Source organism: Lissotriton vulgaris, chromosome 4_1, assembly GCF_964263255.1.
Source record: "Lissotriton vulgaris chromosome 4_1, aLisVul1.2, whole genome shotgun sequence".
Classification (NCBI taxonomy): domain Eukaryota; kingdom Metazoa; phylum Chordata; class Amphibia; order Caudata; family Salamandridae; genus Lissotriton; species Lissotriton vulgaris.
In genome coordinates this window covers 1,771,576,742-1,771,597,876 of record NC_141691.1, presented here as the reverse complement: position 1 = coordinate 1,771,597,876, position 21,135 = coordinate 1,771,576,742, and the positions used below count along the sequence as shown (strand labels likewise).

At 40.3% G+C, this 21,135-nt stretch overlaps 1 protein-coding gene across 2 annotated transcripts in view; it reads right to left on the bottom strand.

Annotated features, from left to right (window-relative positions):
• Nucleotides 1-21,135, bottom strand: part of RIMS2 (regulating synaptic membrane exocytosis 2) — a 1,859,827-nt gene that overhangs the window by 613,153 nt on the left and 1,225,539 nt on the right. For both annotated transcript variants that reach the window (XM_086966100.1, XM_086966101.1), the window contains one exon: nt 18,827-18,983. In XM_086966100.1, coding sequence (XP_086822226.1) covers nt 18,827-18,983 — 157 coding nt within the window. The remainder of the gene's footprint in view (nt 1-18,826; nt 18,984-21,135) is intronic.

The following is a 21,135-nucleotide window of genomic DNA, read 5'->3' as shown; positions in this document are numbered from 1 at the left end:
TTTCTGCAGCATAATCGAGATCTCTCGTAGAAGCAGCCGTAGATGTTTGTGATGCATTGGGCGGGGTGGAGTTTGTGGAGGGATTTGTATGAATTCCATAGAGTGGCCAAATTGTACTAATGGAAGGACCCAACGGTCTGTAGTAATCTGAAGTGGGAAATATTTCCTCCAATTCTTAATGAGTGAAAAGAAGTCTGGATTGGCTGAATAAACATGTCATTGTCTGTGCCCGTTGTTTTTTTGCTGTCCTTTACCTCGAAAGGACGACTTCCCAAAAGAGGATTGCTAGTTTTGCTGTTGTTGGAGCTGTTGGTATTGCGGTCTACTCTGGCCTGAATAGTAGGAACTTGTATTGATAATTTCCTCTGTAGGAAGACTGTCCTCTTCCTCTATTTCCACGAAAGGACTGGTTCTTTTACTGAAGAGTGCCCAAAGCTCTCCCAGTGTCTGTGTCCTTGTTTATAGTTTGCAATGCTTCGTCAATTTTTGTGCCAAATAGTAACTGGCCATCAAATGGCATTTCCAAAATCTTTGTTTGCACCTCAGGATGGAAAGAGGTTGCCTTTAGCCATCCTTGGCTCCACAAGACTGCTGCTCCAGCCAAATGGCGGAACCCTGTCATAGCGATATCCATCGCGCAGCCTATAGTTTCTGACGCCGATGCTTCACTATCTAGCAGAATCTTCTTCACTTCCTCTTAGGATGAATCTGGCAATTCCGACGGGTATGGGGCTATGTGTGCCCACAATTGTCTATTATAGCGTCCCAAGAGCGCTAGGGCGTTCGCGGCCTTTACCGTCATTGCCGACATTGAGGGAAACCTTTTCCCAATGTTATCCAATCTTCTTCCCTCCTTATTAGGAGGAACCGACAAAGGGGCCGAAGGATTCCTGGAGTTCTTCTGGGCCGCCTGTGTCACTACGGAGTCCGGTTTAGGATGTCCTGTCAAACACGCTGGAGCTGTATCTGGTGCTCTATACTTCTTATCCAACTGAGGGATCACTGGTGATACAGAGGAGGGGTTCTGCATGACCTTTACCCCATCTGACTACAGGTAATCGATAATCGGTATTGACCTTACTGCCTTCTTGAGAGGTATTTTGAAGCCATACAAGAAGCAGTCCTGTTCTTGAGAGATCATAGAGATCTTAAAATGTTGAGCAGCCCTCTCCACCACAGTATAAGAGATTCCAGAATTGTCAAATTTTCCTCGTTGACGAGTCCGTCGACAAGATCACGGTCATAGACTATGCCGTCGTAGACGAGCAGTCATAGACAAGGCCGTCGTAGACGACACCGTAGACGATCCGTCGTAGACGAGGAAGTCATTGACGCCGCCGTTGTAGACGAGCCATCGTAGACAAGGCCATCGTCGACGCCGTAGACAGGCCGTCGTAGACGAGCAGTCACAGACGAGGCTGTCGTCGACGACGCTGTCGTAGACGAGCCATCGTAAACGAGCCATCGTAGACGAGGCCATCGTAGACGAGGCCATCGTAGATGAGCAGTCATAGACGAAACCGTCGTCGACGACGCCGTCGTAGATGAGGTCGTCGTCAACGACGCTGTCGTAGACGAGCCATCGTAGATGAGCCATCGTAGACGAGCCATTGTAGATGAGCCATAGTAGACGAGGCCATCGTAGACGAGGCCATCATAGACGGAGAGGCTGTAATAGGCAATGATGATGGTGTTTTCGTCGACGATCCCGTTGAGGATGTTGGTTTCTTAGTCTTTACCTCAGGAGGTATAGAAGACGACTTCCTGAAGGGTCCTATGACCAGAGGAGGTGATTTTGACGGCTCAGAAGTCGTCTTTTTTTACATGATTTTTCTCCAAAAGCAAGTCCTTTACTCTCCTTTTCCACAGAGTGAGGAGATTTTGAAGGACTGCGCCCAGAAAACCCATGAGTGGTCTTTTTGAGGGCCTTCTCAGGACGTTCCCCTGAGAAATGAGTTCGAGGAGATTTTCTTCTCTTTTGAGATCTCCTAGATGTTGAGGACAACGCCTCATTACTGTCACTGGAGAAAATAAAAAAACTCCTTTCTGGTCTTAGCATTTGACACCATATTAAAAGTCGCCCTTCACGGCCTCTCAAACTTAGCGACATACCTTGCAGTCTTTTGTGCAGTCAGTGTGAGGATCATCAGTGTAGAGCAACCTCTTGGAACAAGTTGCACAGGCTCTAAAGAATCCTTTCTTCTCCTTACCAGACCTTCTTTAAAGAATGTATTTGAAGATAATCCATAGTAGAAAAGAATCCAGTAGAAATCCAGACAACAAAGTTATTTATTGAAGTGAAAAAACACAGAATTTGAGCAGAGCTCAGAGGAGACTTCCTTAGCACAACGTGCGGTAGAAAATCTGAGGGACTGAGGCTCCTTCCAGGAAGGTTCTAGAGGGAGGTGACAGATGATTGGCTCTCTTCTAGAGTTTGGTCCTTTTTACAAAAGGACATGGATATGTTACTAATGTAAGGCCTGTAGGCCTATTTCTCTATATGTCTACAGGACATTACTTTATTTATGTACCGGGAGCTCCCATCCCGACGACGGGGAATGATTCAGGCATGTGAATCTATGAAAGACACCCATAATACTGGATAATGTTATGTTTTTCATGCTCAATTAAACTACTTTATACCATAGAAAGCTTCCCTTTTTGATCAATTAGTTTCACAACAGATCTTAAATAAAAAGATCTAGTCAAAGTTACATGAGTGCTGAGTTCTCGCAACAGTAAATCTCATTCATTCGAGATAGGCATTCTAAGGCCTGGTTAGCTTTGGAATTTTGTGATTGTCACAAGCATGTATGAATAGATCACCCCCTGATTTGGTTAGATGTATTTTTAGAGGTTTCATGCAGGAAAATATATTTTGCCTGTGATTAAAAACATATATGTGCTTGTACAGAGGATCCTAGTCTCAACTGTGCATAGTTCTCTGTTAAGGAGAAATTTACACAGCAGGATTAGAATCCCGAAAGGAACGTCACATGACCTTTCCAGGAAATCACAAAGCAACCCGTGTCTTCTTTAGATATCCAAGCCAATTCTTGGGCTTTTATGAGAATCTCAGAAAGTAGTAAATATATACACTTGCAGTTAGATATGAGTACAGATTTTCTACTTTGTAAATCGGGCCCAATGAGATAATTGATTTGAATTTACTTATACAGTGAATGGCAGACTTTTATTATAAAAGCTAACATGTTTTGATGACATTTTGACTGGCATCTAAACATGAGGTTGCATTAATGACTGTGTCCATGTGTGTAATGGTGTTTTCCTACTGAGCAAACTGCAAGTCATCACCTCAAACCAAACAATTGGCAACAATGTCTTAGATAACTAAAGAATCATGATGGTACACATAGGACTTATTATACACACTCATAAGCTCCTCACATTGCCACTTGCACTTGCTCAATTGCTATAAATGCTTTGAGTTTGGCAGGCGATTAACAGGAGGAATGGGTTTCTGAGATTTTGTCTACTGACAGAAATTACACTGCTTACTCGATTTGACTCAAATGTTGTCAGCCACTGCATGCCTATCAAAAAAAAATGCACATAGTACAATGGATCACTGACATAATATCGAATTCACAAATATAGAATTACCAAAATATCGAAGAAAAAATATAGAATGCAAAAATGTTGAATTCCTATCTACAAACAGGTAAGTACAAAAATATCGAATCAAAAATATAGTTTAAAAAAATATAGCTAGTCGAAATATCATTTTTTTTAAAATGGCTTAAAAGTAATTTAAAATTAATGAAGTAATAAATATAACATTTACTATTACCACTCCAGTGAGTGTAATAGTAGGGTAAGCGTTGGATGGCGTAGGGGTAAAAATTATTATTCCCACTCCAAAGAGTGCAACAGTAGGGAAAGCGTTGGATAGCGTAGGGCTAAAAACTACTATTCTTACTCCAGAGTGCAAAAGTAGGGAAAGCGTTGGCTAACGTAGGGACAAAAATTACTATTCAATATTAAATTACTTACCTTCAATTCGATATTTTTCACCACTATATTCTGTCCATTCGATATTTTGTCCATTCTATATTTTGACTTCGATATTTTGGTAATTCTATATTTTGAATTCGATATTTTGTCTTGTTACCAGTACAATATTCCATGTATGAAAAAGAAAACTCGAAAAGAACTAATGCATTCATTAGACACAATGTTTTAATACGGCTAGATGAAGGACTGCTGGTGGCTGACTATACTCAGCCTCTTGATAACAGAATAATCCAAAAGCTTAATAGATTAATTAATTGTAAACCAATTTCCCTTCTATCCACTCTGGCTATATAATCCCTTCTGGGCTGACCTTAGTGTAACCATCTCCCTTTAAAAGAAATGACTGAAAACCTTTGGGATCACATAGAAATACAAATGGAAACTTCAAACCCTTTGTACATAGCTCATAAGACTGCACACAGAGATCTTGCTCACTTACAGCAATATAATAAAACACCCAAGGATATATTGTGTTTGGAGTTTGAAAAACTACTTGAGGTAGAGGTTACTTGGACCTGTAGAATTACAACTTTGTACTGTTTTTCATTTTGGAATCGCTGATCTAAATATTCCCTTGCCATTAAGTAGAGTCCATTCCATCACACCAGTTTCTATTTTAACAGCCTAGATCATAGTAGTGGAAGAGAGAAACTTTTTTTTAAATACCAACCCTCATCAAGGTCCCAATTTGATTTTCCACTGATACTGACCACCTCAGCACCAACCTGGGACTGCGGCGTATCATTCCCTGATTACTGCCAGCACCGATCTTAGGGAGCGGCCCCCAAACTATGAAATTTCTTAAGCCCCCCTACAGATGAGAGTGCTTTTGCAACCAGAGATGCAATATGTTCTTTCCACAACAGATTATTTGAGAACCACATCCCAAATATTTTGTACCTGCCACCTGTCTCCATTTTAACACCTTGGGTGCTAGTGATATTTTCCTCCTGTGCTGAATATTATATTTTCCCATTGTTCATGACAAGGTCAGCTCGTCATAAGCACAGCTCAAATTGTGCCTCATGACGAGCTGAGCTCGTCATGAGCAGGGAAGGGGTTAACTTGATTAAGAGCCCAAACCGACTTTATCCTCTTCTTCCAAAATGGAAGCACTTTAGTCTTTTCCATATTTATTGTTAGTTTTTTCTTCCTACAATAATCGGAGAAGGTGTCCAGCATCATCTGTAGGCCGATTTCTGTCAGATCTGAAATTACTAGATGGCCTGCATATAAGAGACTGGCCAGATGTCACCAGAGTTAAAGTGATGCCTTGAAATCAACAAGACACGCCACGCTAGGCATTAAATTCCACTCCCTATCGCGATTTTTCCAAACAACAAACAGATATCCAGTTTGATGCTCCACAACAGTTTTGACTGCAATTCAACCAAGTGATTTAGCTACAAACCCTCTGAATGCATGGACTATTCTTCTACTTGTTTCAATTCCTGATCTCAGATACCCGATACAGTACACCTTTGATGTCCAGTTGGATCACATCCCAGGCGCTTTAATCTTAAGGCCCTATGGTCTTGCCCCATTTGCATCCTTCAATTTTCAAAGACCCCGGTGTCTAACACATCATCCTGAAGAAGACCCCTCTTTGACATCCTTAATTCATGCTGTTTGTTAGGGTCGAAACGTCGACGGGTATTTGTCCAACCATGCTCGATTCGGCCGTCAAGCGCACAAATTCATATAATTCAATTATCGAGCCAGGGCCATTTGTTTTATAAATTTGAAATTGGACCTAGCTTTTAATGGTTTATATTGTAAATAAATGTACAGGATCATGTTGCCTCTTTGTTTAATACACAAAACTCATCACTTTGCCACCACAATCACTATGACTTTATAATCACGCTCACATGCGCCCTTTTATTACTTGAATTATTGGACAGCTTTTCCTTGTTAGTCGTGGTAATTCTTGACCTTTTTTGAATAATTTGAAAATATAAAGTAAAATATTACCTTCTTTGTGAACAATATATGTTTGTCCTTTTGTGTGTGTTCAATCATTATGTGTACTTTAATCACTTTTATAAATGGTTAATACTACAGAGAAATTGTCAGATCGGACAGAACCAATTGTTGTTTATAGTACATAGGCCCAGGTTCTGAGGGATACTGGGTTACCCCATTGCTCTGCATGTTGCATATAAGAGGCAGCTTACATGTTTACCACACATTTTGGGGCTGAAGCTATTTAAATGGTTAAGAGTTTTTGGTAAGTCAGCCAGGAATAAAGAAAAAAAATGGGGGCTGACACACACCTTTGTCTCAGGCCGCTTCTTATTTCTATTCTTCTTAATAGAGATCCCTCTGGATCTAATTTCATCTGGGCCCAATTTTCTGTATGCAAGTCTTGTAAAATCAGAAGTAGACCATCCGGAAATTCATAACTTCTTAGTATCCTCCATAGCAAAGCCCTGATCAACAGATTCAAATGAGGAAGGAACATGCACAAAGCAGCAGTATAATCCTCCAGATTGCTCTACTGACTTCCTAGCCAATGTCCATAAACTAAAGAAATGCTCTGTTGTGGAATGTTCCTTTTTGAAACCTCCTTGCTCTAGGGGAATTACTGAGCTTGCTTCTACCTATTCTTTTAAGATACTCAAGAGGATTTTTGAGAAACGTTCCCACTCACATCTAACAGGTGTATTGGCCAATAGCTTCCAGGGAGGGAGTGCTCACCCTTTTTGTACACAGGTTTAATAACAACTCCCTTCCAGCTATCCATGAAAATTCCTGTCAGGAGGATTTTCTGAAAGAGAGGATAAAGCAAGCTGGTCCACCAAGCAATATTTGTTTTCATTATTACTGCCAGTGGGTTGTCCGCCCCGTCTGCTCTTGTAAGTTTTACCGGCACAATTGTTTTCATAGTTATTGGTGCTGAAAACCTCTCCTTTATTCCTCGTTGATATGGAAGTTTACTGGGCCCTGAGTGATTACAGCATCTATATTGTAAACCTTTTACAGGTAATCAGCCAAGGCATCCTCTCCCACCAAACATGTCAATTTCACCTCTGGCTTTCCTATCCTATTTTGTATCAACCTCCAAAAAATGTTGATGCTATTTGACTGTATTGTCTCAAGCATGACTTTCCAATATTCCTCCTTACAAACTTGTTTCTTACTAGCTACCAGGCTTTTAAATAGTTTTCTTAGCTCATTGAGCTTACGTATACCCTCTTTATTTCTTGAGAACCTTATGCATCTTTCTAGCTTCCTTACTCTTCTTTTTATAATTCTACACTCATTGTGAAACCAGAAGTTCCTAGAATATTTCTTGACCTTGTTTTTGGGTTGCAGTTTGTTGAATACATTTAGTTCGACTTTTAGGCATGTTACAACTTGCTCAATTAAGTCCTAATACCACACAATCAAATATGGGGGTATCTCTTCTACTATAATTTCTCTATAATTGTATTGGAGAGCCTTCCGTTGATTTAAGTGCTTCTCAGACATTGCTGTCCTTAACCATTTCAGATAATAAACTTTTACATGGAATACCTTCTTATCTGAAGCAATGCCTAGACTAAAAGTTGTACTTAAAGGGTAGTGATCCCTCCCCTCCATCTGCAACACCTCAAATTTCCTAATATAGCTAAAGTCCGATGCAAGGACAAACACATAATACATCGGGCAGTTCTGATTACCATAAAGGAAGGTTTTCCTTGCTGGAATGTCAGTTGTTACATGACCATTAAGACTCTCAAATCCATTTGATGTATGGAAATCTAACAGTGATATATATCTTCCTGTCGCATCTCTACTGGGAAACAAGCACATTTTATATTAAAAGCGGGCAATAGATCATCATACCTTTGGTCAACCATCGTGGGGGCTAATTTATGGTTAAAATGCATGATTAAGGCTAACACATATTGTGAGTATGATGCACCTATTTCAACCACATCTTCTTTAACAACGCCATATTTTTCTTATAATAGAGAAGACATTTGCATGCAAATAAATATTGCCAACAATATTACATTCTGGGCCAGCTTAACGTTTGACAGTTTTACACCGCAAGCTAGAACCCATTTACTTCTGGTCTAAATTTCCCACACCCTTGAAGAAATTTTAGTAGATATCAGGGTTCCCATCCCTCCCCCCGAAGGGCGCCCTGAAGCGTTATATATATGCACCCTGATGGACTTTCAAAAACCCTTTTATGTGTAGAGTTCCATGCACAGCCAAGTTTCCTGGTGGAAACACAAAATTGAATACTGATCGCTTATTATTTTATAAATGTGCTGCTTCGATACAGTACTACATCCATGTGTATTCCAGAAAAGCATGGTAATGTGCAAATTTTCCCATCCTTAGTCTACATTACTCAGATTGTTCCAACCCTCCTTGACATTCTTGTCCCAACCTAGACAGGCATACCTATTTTGGCCAAATAGATTTTGACTCCCCTTATTTCCCTCCCATTGGGGCACAGTGATTTTCAATGTGCCTTCTCTATTTTCCATTATATGTCTGGTCCCTGTGCAAATCCAGTCTAACTTGATTTAGCTGAAGACCACTATGGCCTTGCAAAAAGCCTACACAAGGGAAGTCTTTCCAATCCAACTCCATCTCCTGAGAATTTTTTAACCCTTGAGAATTTAGTTTGCTTTCTGCGTTAAGTAACACATCTCTAACCAACCCTGAGTATAACAAGATCTTTGTTACATCTTGTCCTTCTTTATCCACCTAAAAGCCAACTTGTTTCATATTGCTAGAGATTATTGAATGGAGACTTGGGCAGATTGATAATATCTCGAGCAGACGAGATCTAATCAGAGGATTCAACTTTCTGCAACTTTTCCTCAGTGTGCTTTCAGGGACAGGTGCTAAAAATACCCATAAGGAACTTAAATCCTTCCTCTGTACTTCACCATTACTTTTGGATGTGACGGTACCTGCACTCTGGATACCCCCAACCTTACTTCCAAGTTATATATGTTGGATCCTCTTTCCCTTTCCCTGGAGCCCACTCTTCTAATGCCCTCTCCTTAGGGACCCTTATGATTACACCTCTGTTCATCTTTTTGCTTACTTTGCCTATCCCAGGCACCACTGACCAAATCCATTCCCTGAGCATGGGTGGGACCTTATTCTTATTGGCCTGGATTTCCCACCGATATTATCTGAACCTGAACTTACACATCTACATTTGTCTTGGGTGGCACCTGAGATCCCACATTTCTTCACTTCGCTATTTCTCATTGTGTCCTGAGTTTTATGCATTGTGGTGTTGATCCTACTTTTCCTAATCTGAACAAAGTCTTGGGTCTAAACACAGTCTTTTGTTTTAGGCCCTGTCTTATGCACCCTATGGCATGAGTATAACCATAAAGGTAACAGCCCCATTGTTTTTGCTAACATCAGACATCTGGATATATAGGAGTAACACCTCAGAGGTTAGGGGTTATGACCGGAATACTTGCTATATTGCCCTCACCATCAACACTTATCCCATTACTTTATTCAAAGAATCAATGGCCCATCCTCACCTCAGAAGAAACTGCTACCACTATGACGTCCATTCACTCAGGGGCCCTATTAAACACATGTATCCCCCATGCTGACTCGAGAGGACTTTAAACCTTTAACTGCCATGTTCACATCCATTCTGAACTCCTCCACCTCTTATATGACCTTCCCAGATGCTTGGAAACATCCAACTGTCCTCCCGGACTTGAGGATTCCCTCTGCAGACCCTTCAACAAGCGCTAACTACAGACCCATCTCCCTGATACTATTACCGACCAAGGTCTTAGACAAAATCATCAACGTACGTCTCACCAAATACCTCACTGACCACCAACTCCTCGACACCACTCTGGTTGCAGACCCAACCACAGCCCAGAATCTGTCCTCATCGTCGCCACGATGATATCTGCATGACTCTTGATGGAGGTGACAATGTGGTCCACATCCTCAGTGTTTGACCTGGTTCCTCACCCCATCCTCAATCAATGCCAACAAGGCACTGAAACCCAAGGACATGCATTCAAATAGATATACTCCTTCCTGACTGGAAGGACCTAGTCAGTCAGCCTGCACCGTACACCTCAGACACCCACAACCCACAATATGGTGTTCTGCCAGGATCCTCCCTGAGCTCGACCCTTTTCAAGCATACATGATCACAGTTTAACAGAACCTTGTCCAACTGTTTCTGACTCACTGGACACAGCCTGCAACCTTGCCCTGCTGGAGGATTTCGAATTACATTTCAGAGACTAAGTCCCAAGATAAAATCTCCAATCAGGACAAACCTGGATGGGTATTTGACCACGTGGCCAGCCTGAAGTTGTACATACTGCGACCACAGACTATCACTTGAGAATAGTGCTTTTTGCCACTATATGTTATTTACACAGCTAAAATGTATATCTCTAGTTCCCCTTATTTTAGTTTTTTTGTTTTGGTGCCATTTTGTCTATAAACGTTTCCTCTATTTCTTTTTTGTATAAGCTAGTTTTTACTGGGTAGTGTTTTTTAATCGTGTAGGTGTTTTGGTATTCATAAATGCTTTATACATTCTTTTTAAGTTAAGTCAGTCTGCTGAGTTCCATAGCAACCAGAGAGTGAGCTCAGGTTTAAATTATTGAAACGTTTGCTTGGATCAAATAGGTTAGTGACTCTGTGGCGGACTACCAACAACGCCAAATAAGAATTTGCGTTCTTACAATAAAGTACTAGAAACGCGGGTCACAGGATTCTGTGGGAGAACCTTCAATCCAGTAAACAGCAATATAAATGTTAAACATAATTGAAACATATGCACACAACAAAAAATATTATAGATTTAACCTGAAAGACAGGTGATTCCAAACCCTCCTTCAAAAAAAGAAAACGCAGCTTGATAAATGCATGTTCAACTTCCTACACAGTTCAGGAAATGTATGCAATCATTAAACAAAATGTTAAATCCTCATAATATTACATTTTAAACTTCAGATTCAGACATTTGAAGAAACTGACCGGGGACTGATAACTACAATGAACCTCAGACACTAGGTTACCTTAAAAAATAAAAGCAGTGAATGTTCAGAAAGCCATGATGCAGAGAAAACCTAGGTTGTGTAAGATGATGATGTCAGCACAGGAATGCAGTTAAATGAGATAGCACAGATCTATGACACGAGAAGGGAACCACCACTGACTGTCTACGAACTGTGTTGTGCGCAGCTCAAGCCCTCCAAGTTAAATGAATGCACCTTAAACAGTGCAATATTCAAACGCAGGCACACAGCTCTGACTTTCCACACCAGTTCATGACATGGTCCTAAATACCCTTTTAAGGTAGTTTCAAATGTACAACAACACTGCCAAACAGTGCCGTGAAAGCCACAAAAACACAGAGCACAGGGATATCAACATACAGGTACAAATAGACTTTTCTGTGTGTGTACCAAGTGGTATCTGTTCGTTTTGATCATGCACAAAACCAATGCAGCCTTGGAGCACTGAATTGTCTAAGCAGACCCTGAATCACAATGAAAAAGCAACCTGTCCTTACATCATCAGAATGAGAGAAACAATACACAAGTACAAACAAATATCTATTTCTTAAACGTTTTGTAACCAATAGTGAGGTACATCTGATGGAAACCACCCAGATACCAAGTAAAGTGAACAGTCAAATAATTTAATATAGACCATAACTATTCCTCTGTCTTCTTGGAACAATCAGTAAAGCACCACTTCATATGTCATTAAATAGAAGGGAAAACTCAATTTGAACATTAAAAACAGGACATTGATAAAATGTATTAAAAAAGATGATTAATAATTTACAAAAACGTATTAGTTTAGGAGAGAAATGAATAGACAGGAACAGCCATATTCAGGGGTCACTCACTGAAAGAAGGCAGCTATCTTGGTGCAGGGAAGATGAGGTGCAACAGTTCACAGTCAGCCCTGCCAAGTATCACGCAACAGGTGTGACACTAACGTATTCAGTGTGGTGGTCCGCATCACCGCACTGAAATGCAAAGTCATGCATTATAGCGCCTCCGCAGTTGTCAAGTCGGAGGCTGCTTTAATGCACCACATTATCTGTGAAAGATGTAGCAGCGCACACAATGCGCGTTGTTTCAGGCAGGCTAAGAGGGATGGCTCAGCAGCTTGCAGCCCTAGTTGCTGGGCTGCTACAATGTTACACACTAATAACGCTCAACAGCCCTGAATTACATCAGGAGTCAGTGCCCAATGAGGTAGTGTCAGCCAGGTGAGAGACAGTGTCAATTTGAAAGACAGACTTTATTAGGCAGGTTTGTTCTGCCGCCTGCAGCACGAGCAGTCTGCAAATTCCGCCGGCTATCTGTTCATTTTGGCTGCAGCGGTACATAGTGATGAGATTAGAGCTCACCAGCAAAGGCAGCTGTCTTGACCCTGCAGTGCTCTTCTAACAATCATGGCAGCACAGAGCTGCTGTGCTCGCCCTTCAGTAAAGTGGTCCCACGACCCGACCCCCGAGCGGGTTCTCAACAGCCCAGAGGCAGCACATACAGCTGTGCCGAAATGCGGCCCGGCATTGCAGCGGAAGTCCGCGAATCGTTGCGGCCACGGCCTGCCAATTGCCGTCGGCTCAGGCTCGCCTCGCCTCAGTAAGGTAATCTCTGAGGCCTAAATTGCTTATCCTGAATGTATAAATAAGGCTTGTAAAGCAGAGTGAAAGAGGGCGTTAGAGCAGACACCGTCAGTCAGCAGTGATCAGTTTACATATGTTTATGATCGCTGCCTTGCCCCCCCTCACCAAGCGTATATCCATATACACCTGTTGCAGCAAGCTGCAATCACTTTATAAACAGCCGGTTGCAGGTCGACACACCATCCCCTGTCCAGCCACACCAAATATAAAAGTGGGGAGAAAACGGAGTGACTGTCACTTGCAAAGCGAGCACAACCCCAGGGTAGACTTGTGACTACTGCAGCCTTTCGAGGAACGGCATGGCATGTATTTTTAAGTGTAGACAGCTAAGCAAGTAGTGCGTCTATTCACTATGGTACAAGCAGCAAAGAAGTCTGCCATCTTTAAGTCAGGCTGGCAACATCACTTGTTTCACTTGTCATCATTTTGTCATCATTTCGCCTCCCTTACTGCGCCAACTTTTGTGCCCTTATATCCCGGGCCGCACTTTGCGCTCGCTGGACCAAGAATTAGCGGTAGCCCCTCGGTTCAAACTCAGTCGTGCGGGCAGCCGCACTTTGGAACGCTCTCCCCTTGAAACTCCGGACCCTTGGCGACTTGCTTTCTTTCCGCAAGGCCGCTAAAACTCATCTATTTTCTGAGCTATGTTAAAATCTCAACTCCCCCTTTTTTAATAATAATTTCTGTTTTCCTGTTGTGTTGTGTTCGCCACCTTGTCGGTGCGCCGGGACGCTCCTTCGCTGGAGCAGCCGTGCGCAATACAAATAGCACTAACATAACATAACATAACATACGCTGTTGCAACAATGTGCTGTAAACCTGATGCATTTTGATAACATCTTATGTGAACTCCGAATTTTCGAGGTATGCCCAGCGTATGTCAACTTCGTGTGAATTGTTTTCAGCCAAGTTATGGATGATAGCACTAAAATCTCATGCTGCCCAGTGAGGATTTACATAGGCATTGTCACGGTGTCCGCCATAAGCAGATATCTGGGCTGCATTCTTTTTTGGCATTTGACTTCTAATGGGTGGGTGGGGGCACAAATGACAACTCAAACTCTGACTGTATGTGAAAAATAACTACTTAACTACCAAATAAGGAACAGTTTGGTGGAACTCTGAACTGGTCACTTAAGTCAGCTGAGAAGATCCGTGTTGGAGGCGCTCAGTAGCACTAGCAACACTGGTACAGCTTCATTATTTATATATGCCTATTACATTGTTTATTTTAACATTCTGGTAACTTTCTCGATAAACCAGGCCCCCGCTAATTGCTGCTGCAGCTCAGCACTGTCGGAGTAAAATTACAGGAAGACCGATGCCTGTCTTCGACCTCCTGACCTCGACACACAAGTGCATGTTGGTGGCAGTGCCCTTCCATTACTGGTGCTTTACACCAGGTAAAATCTTCTTTGGGTTTATCATTGCTCAAATGCTTGTAATTTCTGATATTTCTATGTTTCCCTCCTCTTCTTTGCTTGATTTTGCTCGTGAGAATGTATCACTCATAGTTGTTGAAATGACACTAAAATTTTCAAGATGTCACACATGGCAATCTGAAACCTTGGCAGCTATGCACAGTTTCCTGACAAACTGAGATGGTTTTAGGAACACTGCTACCAGAGCATGCAAGACTGGTGTAAGCTTTCTTATGTCTGATCCTGTGAATGTTATGTAGGAGCACTGCTTTGTATGATTAACAGCAATGCTATTGTATGAGCCTGGAACATTTGTCTAGCTCTGTTGTTCACGGACTTTCAATGCGAGATAGATTTTATTTTTGATTTTGCCATTCTGTCTCCAAGCATGTTCTCATAACACATAACTAATAAGGTAGTTTGAAGGGCAGGCTAGGAAGATATAGCGAAAAATGGTATATCCATTTTGAAAAATTGTAGGCTATGAGAAAATGCACAATCTGATTTGTCTTAAATGCCTATAAGACACATAGCTCTTTAGCCAATTGTGAACCAAATTATGTTGAAAGACCCAATGTTTAATCGGCTTTTTTTCAAAGACTTCATGTATGTATTTTTCTGTGTATATGTTGGTATTGGCAGAACGTGAACCTAGCTCAAGAGCAACGGAACATTCAAAAACAAATGGAGAATCACTGGTGGAAGGTGAAGGGTACACTGACAGTTTACGGGTAATATTCCGTCAGCTTTTTTTCTGAATTGTGGGATAGTTGATGTTGATCTGATGTTGCATGGATTAAAAAATAAGGTTTAACATCCTGTGCAAGTAAGTTTAGCATACCATAAGACTATTGAAACATTTCCAAATCCTCTATCTTTAGCCATTTTATACTTGAACAGGGCCGTAAAAATGTGCCATTTGGCCCTGTTTTTTCAAAATGTTTCTGGATGTAACCCTGAGCCTCAAACCCCCTAAAGGTAGCTGGGAATTCTCGCTTCACTCACTTTGCCCAATACAAGGCATATGTTGTATGCAACCCACAGCTTTCCAGGTTCAAAAGCACCAGCAAGTTACAGACTAAAGCATGAAACCAAACTGTACCTAATAACAGGACCATATTTCTAGCAGAAACACAATTACAAGCAAATTTTAACATCCATTTCAGCTTTCTAGTTTCATTCAGCACTAACTGATTTAAAAAATCTACTGACAGTTGCCTGTAGGTAGTTAGCGAGCTAACTATAACTCGCACCCCGCCATGCACTGCTTATGACCTCACATATTACTTCACTCATGACATGGTCAGTAACATCACTGATGACATCTCAAATAACATCACTGTTGACATCCTCAGAAAGAATCCCTGATGCTCCCACTCATATCCCTAAATAACCTTTAATACACCCACTACAACTTCCACACTACCATTCTCAAACCGATACACACTCCCATATTAGTATTACACAGCCACTCACTGATTCATAGATCAACATACACATACACCCATATATCCAGTCATACACCCACTCACTCACTAATACTGCCACTGACATATCCAAACATACAGCCACTCACACACTGAGTCAGTCACCCATAGAGCTACTCACACACCTACTCACTCACCCGTACAGTCAATCACACAGCCACTTAGTCACCCGTAGAGTTACACACACACTCACTCACTCACTTACTCATACAGATACTAACATGTACTCATTCACCTATACAGTCACTGACATGAGCAGACACTCCCCATACCGCCACTCTCACATTCACTCACTCCTCTATACTGCCTTTCTCATACCCAGCTACTCATATGCCACTAACAAGCACTCGCTCAGCGACACAGCCATTCAGACACTCACTCACTCATACAGCCCCTCTCACACACACTCCCTAACCCATACAGCGACTGATTCAACCAGTCACACATCCATACAGGCAGTCACACACACCCTTGCCCAACCACAGAGGCACTCAGAAACCAATAGAGGTACTCAGGCAACCAATCACTCACCTATACAGAATCTCATGTAGGCACTCACAGACCAATAAAGCCACTTTGGCACCAACTGACAGACAGATACAGACAGTCACACAACCAGCCACTCGCCCATACATTCACTGAGACACCTAATCACTCACTTATGCAGTTAGTTATGCCCCCACTGAATCATCCAATCAGGCACTCATATACCAACTAATTCACCAATACATTTTGGTATATATATCTAACACTCAAACTTTTAAAAACACTCAGAGTCACCGGATGATGTCATTGACCATGTCACCAGTGATATAATATGTGAGGTCATAAGCAGTGCATTGCATGGGCACAAGTTATAGTTAGCTCAGCTAACTATAACAGTTGAATTTCTCTGGTTTTCTACAAGTGAAATGTCATATGATATATATATATATATATATATGTGTGTGTGTGTGTGAGTGTATTATATATATATATATATATATATATATATATATATATATATATATATATATATATATATATATATATATATATATATATATATATATATATATCTATACAATGCAATATGTGGGAAGTGGCCATGACTCACGTGATCAAGCCTCTGGCTAGAGGCGAAACGCGTCATGCAGGACTGCTTGGGTATTACTTTTTTGAAATAAAGAACACTTAACTTTTGCACGAAGCTTTGGGTCCGACTTGTTCGTTTTCCTGAGGAATGGAGGAATGATGCTGTGCGCATTAAACGATATCGGATTTCATATATATATTTATATATATATATATATATATCTATACAATGCAATATGTGGGAAGTGGCCATGACTCACGAGAGGCCTCAAGTGAATCATGATGTCCGCACCCCTCCGTAAAAAAAGATGGCATATTATGCACCAGTGCAGGATACGCTTGTGGGTGACAGTGTGCTTGCAAGTATACATAACATAACTCATCTGCATATATGGTTTATGCTATTGTATTTTTTCATGTGTACTCCTTTTAAGGCAAAGTATTTAACAAATACCAGGATACAAAGGGTTAAACTGTACAGCATGCTAAAATCACATTCAAGAGACCTTGTGACTATTAGGAGAGTCTTTCCTTCTGAAAAGCTGTTTTAACAAGCAATCTGTGATGCCATAAAACAGTTTTTTGCATGTCAATTTTTGAGTGAATAATTCAAATTTCACCTTCGCACTGTAGCAATAAACGTGTTAATTTGTACTTATTACTACATTTTCACGAAAATACCATAACACAATCTCATTTTTCACAGAGACCTAACAAATAATTTAAAATGTCAAACAAATGGCTTCAGTGATGCCCATTGTTTAATTAATAACATCTTCATGAAAACTAACAAAACAGAAATATTCACATTGCAATCAGGGCCTAGTATAAGGAGAAACATGCAGGAGAAGCTTAAAATAAATCTGAAATGTGCCATTGATAATTGTCTAAATAGCAGTGAAGTGTGAAAGCCAAACAAACCTGAAGAATCGCTTTTGTTAACTCTACCTTTACTGAGGTCGCATCAACAATATCTGAAAATACCCACTGTCTACTGTCTATTCAACAGTCTATTAATAAATGCTTAGCAATTTCAATCATTGTCCATTATTAATTATCCCTTGATGTCAGTAGCTTCAACAGTCTCTTATTTATATAACCAGAATGGGTTTTTAGAGACCTGTTTTATCTGGAACCCTGCATTCTTAACTACATAATTAAATGCATTTAGAAGCAACGCGTCTGCCATCAGGAGAGTGCAAAGTAGTGATACATTTCAACAAACATATTAAAGGATAGTGGCCTGTGCATATCCAAGTCTGGCTGGTGATCTTTTATTAGTTCACCAATACTTTATTATAGGTTTACCGTGCCAGGATGGACAATGCATTTTAAGTAACACGTCAGCCTGGGAAGGAAGAGCATTATGGTACAATATGGCAACAACATTGAAAGATGGATGACTAAGTAGCAATCTCTGAACGGTTTACCATTACTTTAATAATGGTTTACCCTTTCAAGATCGTGGATACATTTAGACGCAGTGACTCAGCCAACATGGAAGGGTAAACCAATGATAAAGTATTGGTACACCATTTAAATATGGCCACCAATGAAAGCATGGTAAGCATGTGAAGTTCAGCACATCAAATTGCTAAGGGGAGGAGGCAGCTGCCTGTAGCAGTGGTTGGGAAGCCACTAGGCATGCGTAAAATAAGAATAAAACGCCTTCAACATTGTAGCAAACAAATTGTTGTAAGTGAACTTATAAATATATCTTAGTATATATATATAAATATATATACACACACTCAAACTTTTTTTGGTTAAAACATGAGTCTGGCAAGACAGCTAAAATGTTTTTTCTACTAGGGATTTTTATAGGCTTTGTATGGATACAGGTTAGGTTAATTTGTACATTATCATTTCTTTGTTACATTTTTAAAAATAAATGTTTTTATTGCTTTGGAGTTATTTAGCTCTGGAATGATACAGTTCATAAGATTTTTACATTTAGTGAAGAATCACACAAGCGCAGAAACGGAGTTTCTAATATACAGTGCCATTTCTATTTCTATAGCAGGCTTTGGTCTTCACTGTTTTTCTATGTCAGCTTTAGTCTTATGAGTCACTTCTAAAAAAAACAGCAACTGACTAGCTATTTATACATATTAATTTTCTATCTAAAACATACAATAATGCCTTACATTTGAGGAGGAGGCACACTGGGAGACCACGATCTCGTCCTTCCTATACTATCCCCACGTTGAGGTGACCCTGATCGAGAACAGTTATTGGAGGACATTACTTGATCTGGAACTGACAATGTTGAACTTTGAAGATCTCTTCCATTATGTCGATATTCTACACACAAAATGACAAAGAAAATATACATTTAAATAAACATCGCTAGGCAACTTGGTCACAAGCACATTAATCTGTTCTAAAGAAACGTCATCATATTTTCTTAATTTTTGCTAAAAAAACTAATTGTACAAGGAAACTTTATTTTTTGATTTAAAGTGCGTAATACAGCAGTATCATCTTGACAATCTTTAAAAATGATGAAATTAGGGATTTTTTTCCTCGTGTTTAATATCATGGTAACAGTCGACATATAGTGCTGGTTGAAGGTGTGAGGTAATGTGAGGTGACGTGCAGATAGTCAAGATAAGCCTCAATAACACACTCAGTCATTAATCTTTAATCATGCTGAACTGAAAATGCACTCGCGTTATCTCACAATGCTTTTAAAATAAAACACAGTTCCACTAACCACTGTTTGACTATTTAATCAAATTAGAATATAAAGGATTTGTTGAGAATTTTAAACCAATTAAGTAAAATATGTCAGTCTGGCTCGGAGTCTAGCCTTCCTCATCATAGACCCTACTCTTCAAGGTGAACCTTCCCTCTGAAGAGATCACATATGGTTTAGATCATTGGTCATCATTTTTGTAGCCAAGTGATAAAATGCAAGAGGCAATGATACTCAGGTTCTGGGAGGCTTTTACCGAGGAGCAATGACCTCAGATTAATAAATATGAGCAGTAAGTTATTGTGACGCTTTCACCACATCAGAATTCCTCACTACAGTCTTTACTCTTGATGTTTGTTGATTAATGGAAAAAGGAAAACTGAGAAACCACATTGGAGGAAATCAAATCATGGAAAAAAATGTGTGAAGACTGACAATTTTAAGTAAATACACATACATCGAAAATAAAAGGAAACGTTTTAAAAGAAAGACCCTTTTAAGGAAGCATCCAAAATCACACCCATTGATAAAGGTTAGGGTTAGTTAGTGTTTTTTGTATTCAGGAATGGGTGCTGTTCGGGAGCAATGAATGGTTGCTAGGGTTCAGAGATTGGTGGAGGCTAGGGGGATGGGGGTTTTCAAGGGATCAGGCATTGGTGGAGTTTAGCGTGGTAAGAGGTTTTTGGGGTTCAGGGATGAGTGGATTTAGCATTGCTGACAGGTTTTCAGGGTTCAGAGATAGGTGGCATGTAGGGGTGTTAAGGTTTTTTAGGTTTTACGACTGGGTAGAGATTAGTGCTGGTTATAACTAGAGTTTTGGGGTAATGAAGGGTTATTAGTGTAGAGGAATGGGTGGAATGTAGGGTGGAGTGGTGTTTTAAGTGTTCAGGGATAGGTTGAGATTGCCTGTAGAAAGTGTTTTTGGGGTTCAGGTAGGCAGGAGTTTTGGGATGGTGAGGGATATTAAGTTAAGATATTGGTGGAGTTTGAGACTAGAAACTAAGGGTCCAGGGATTCATGAAGTTTAAGGATCAGAGATGGGTGGAGTTTAGGTGTGGTGAGGGTTTTTTAGGGTTTAAGAATGGGTGGAGTTTAGAGGTCAGGGTTGGGTGTGGCTTATGTGTGGAAAGGCATTTTTAGGGGGCAGAGAGGGATGGTGTTTAAAGGCGGGGAAGGTTCAGCAAATTAAAAGTAATTGTTTGACAATGTAAAAGATGGCAATCCAAAATAATGTTTCCCCGATGTAAATGATTGAAATAAATTCTTCGACAAGAATGTTTCTGAAAAGAAGACCTGCACAAATTTCATTTACATCTTAAAAAATCAGTATAGAGAAGCCAATTTCGAATAAAAGACATTCTATGAATTGGTTTCTATGAAATGGTAATGCCATTCATCCTGAAAATGTCAATTAAACTGTATGAATGAACTAGTTTCTCATTAAAGGTATTTCACTTAATCGTTTTTCTTTTAAATCACATGCAACCCTTACTCTTGTGTACAGCAAGCCACTCACCGAGCCTTGCTCATATACCACGATTGAATCAGCAACAGACTAAACATCGATTATGTGCACTTTCCACCATATGTTGTACTAGGTTTGTGCAAAACGCTTCTTCAGAAGCCATGTAAGATATTTAACGTCACTGAAGGTTGATCTTTTTCAATGGGTAGCTCTTGGACATGCTAATGGAAATTCTGATTTTCAAAAACATCCTTCCAGTTTTTTATGAGGATTCCAATGATCGTTTGAGGAAC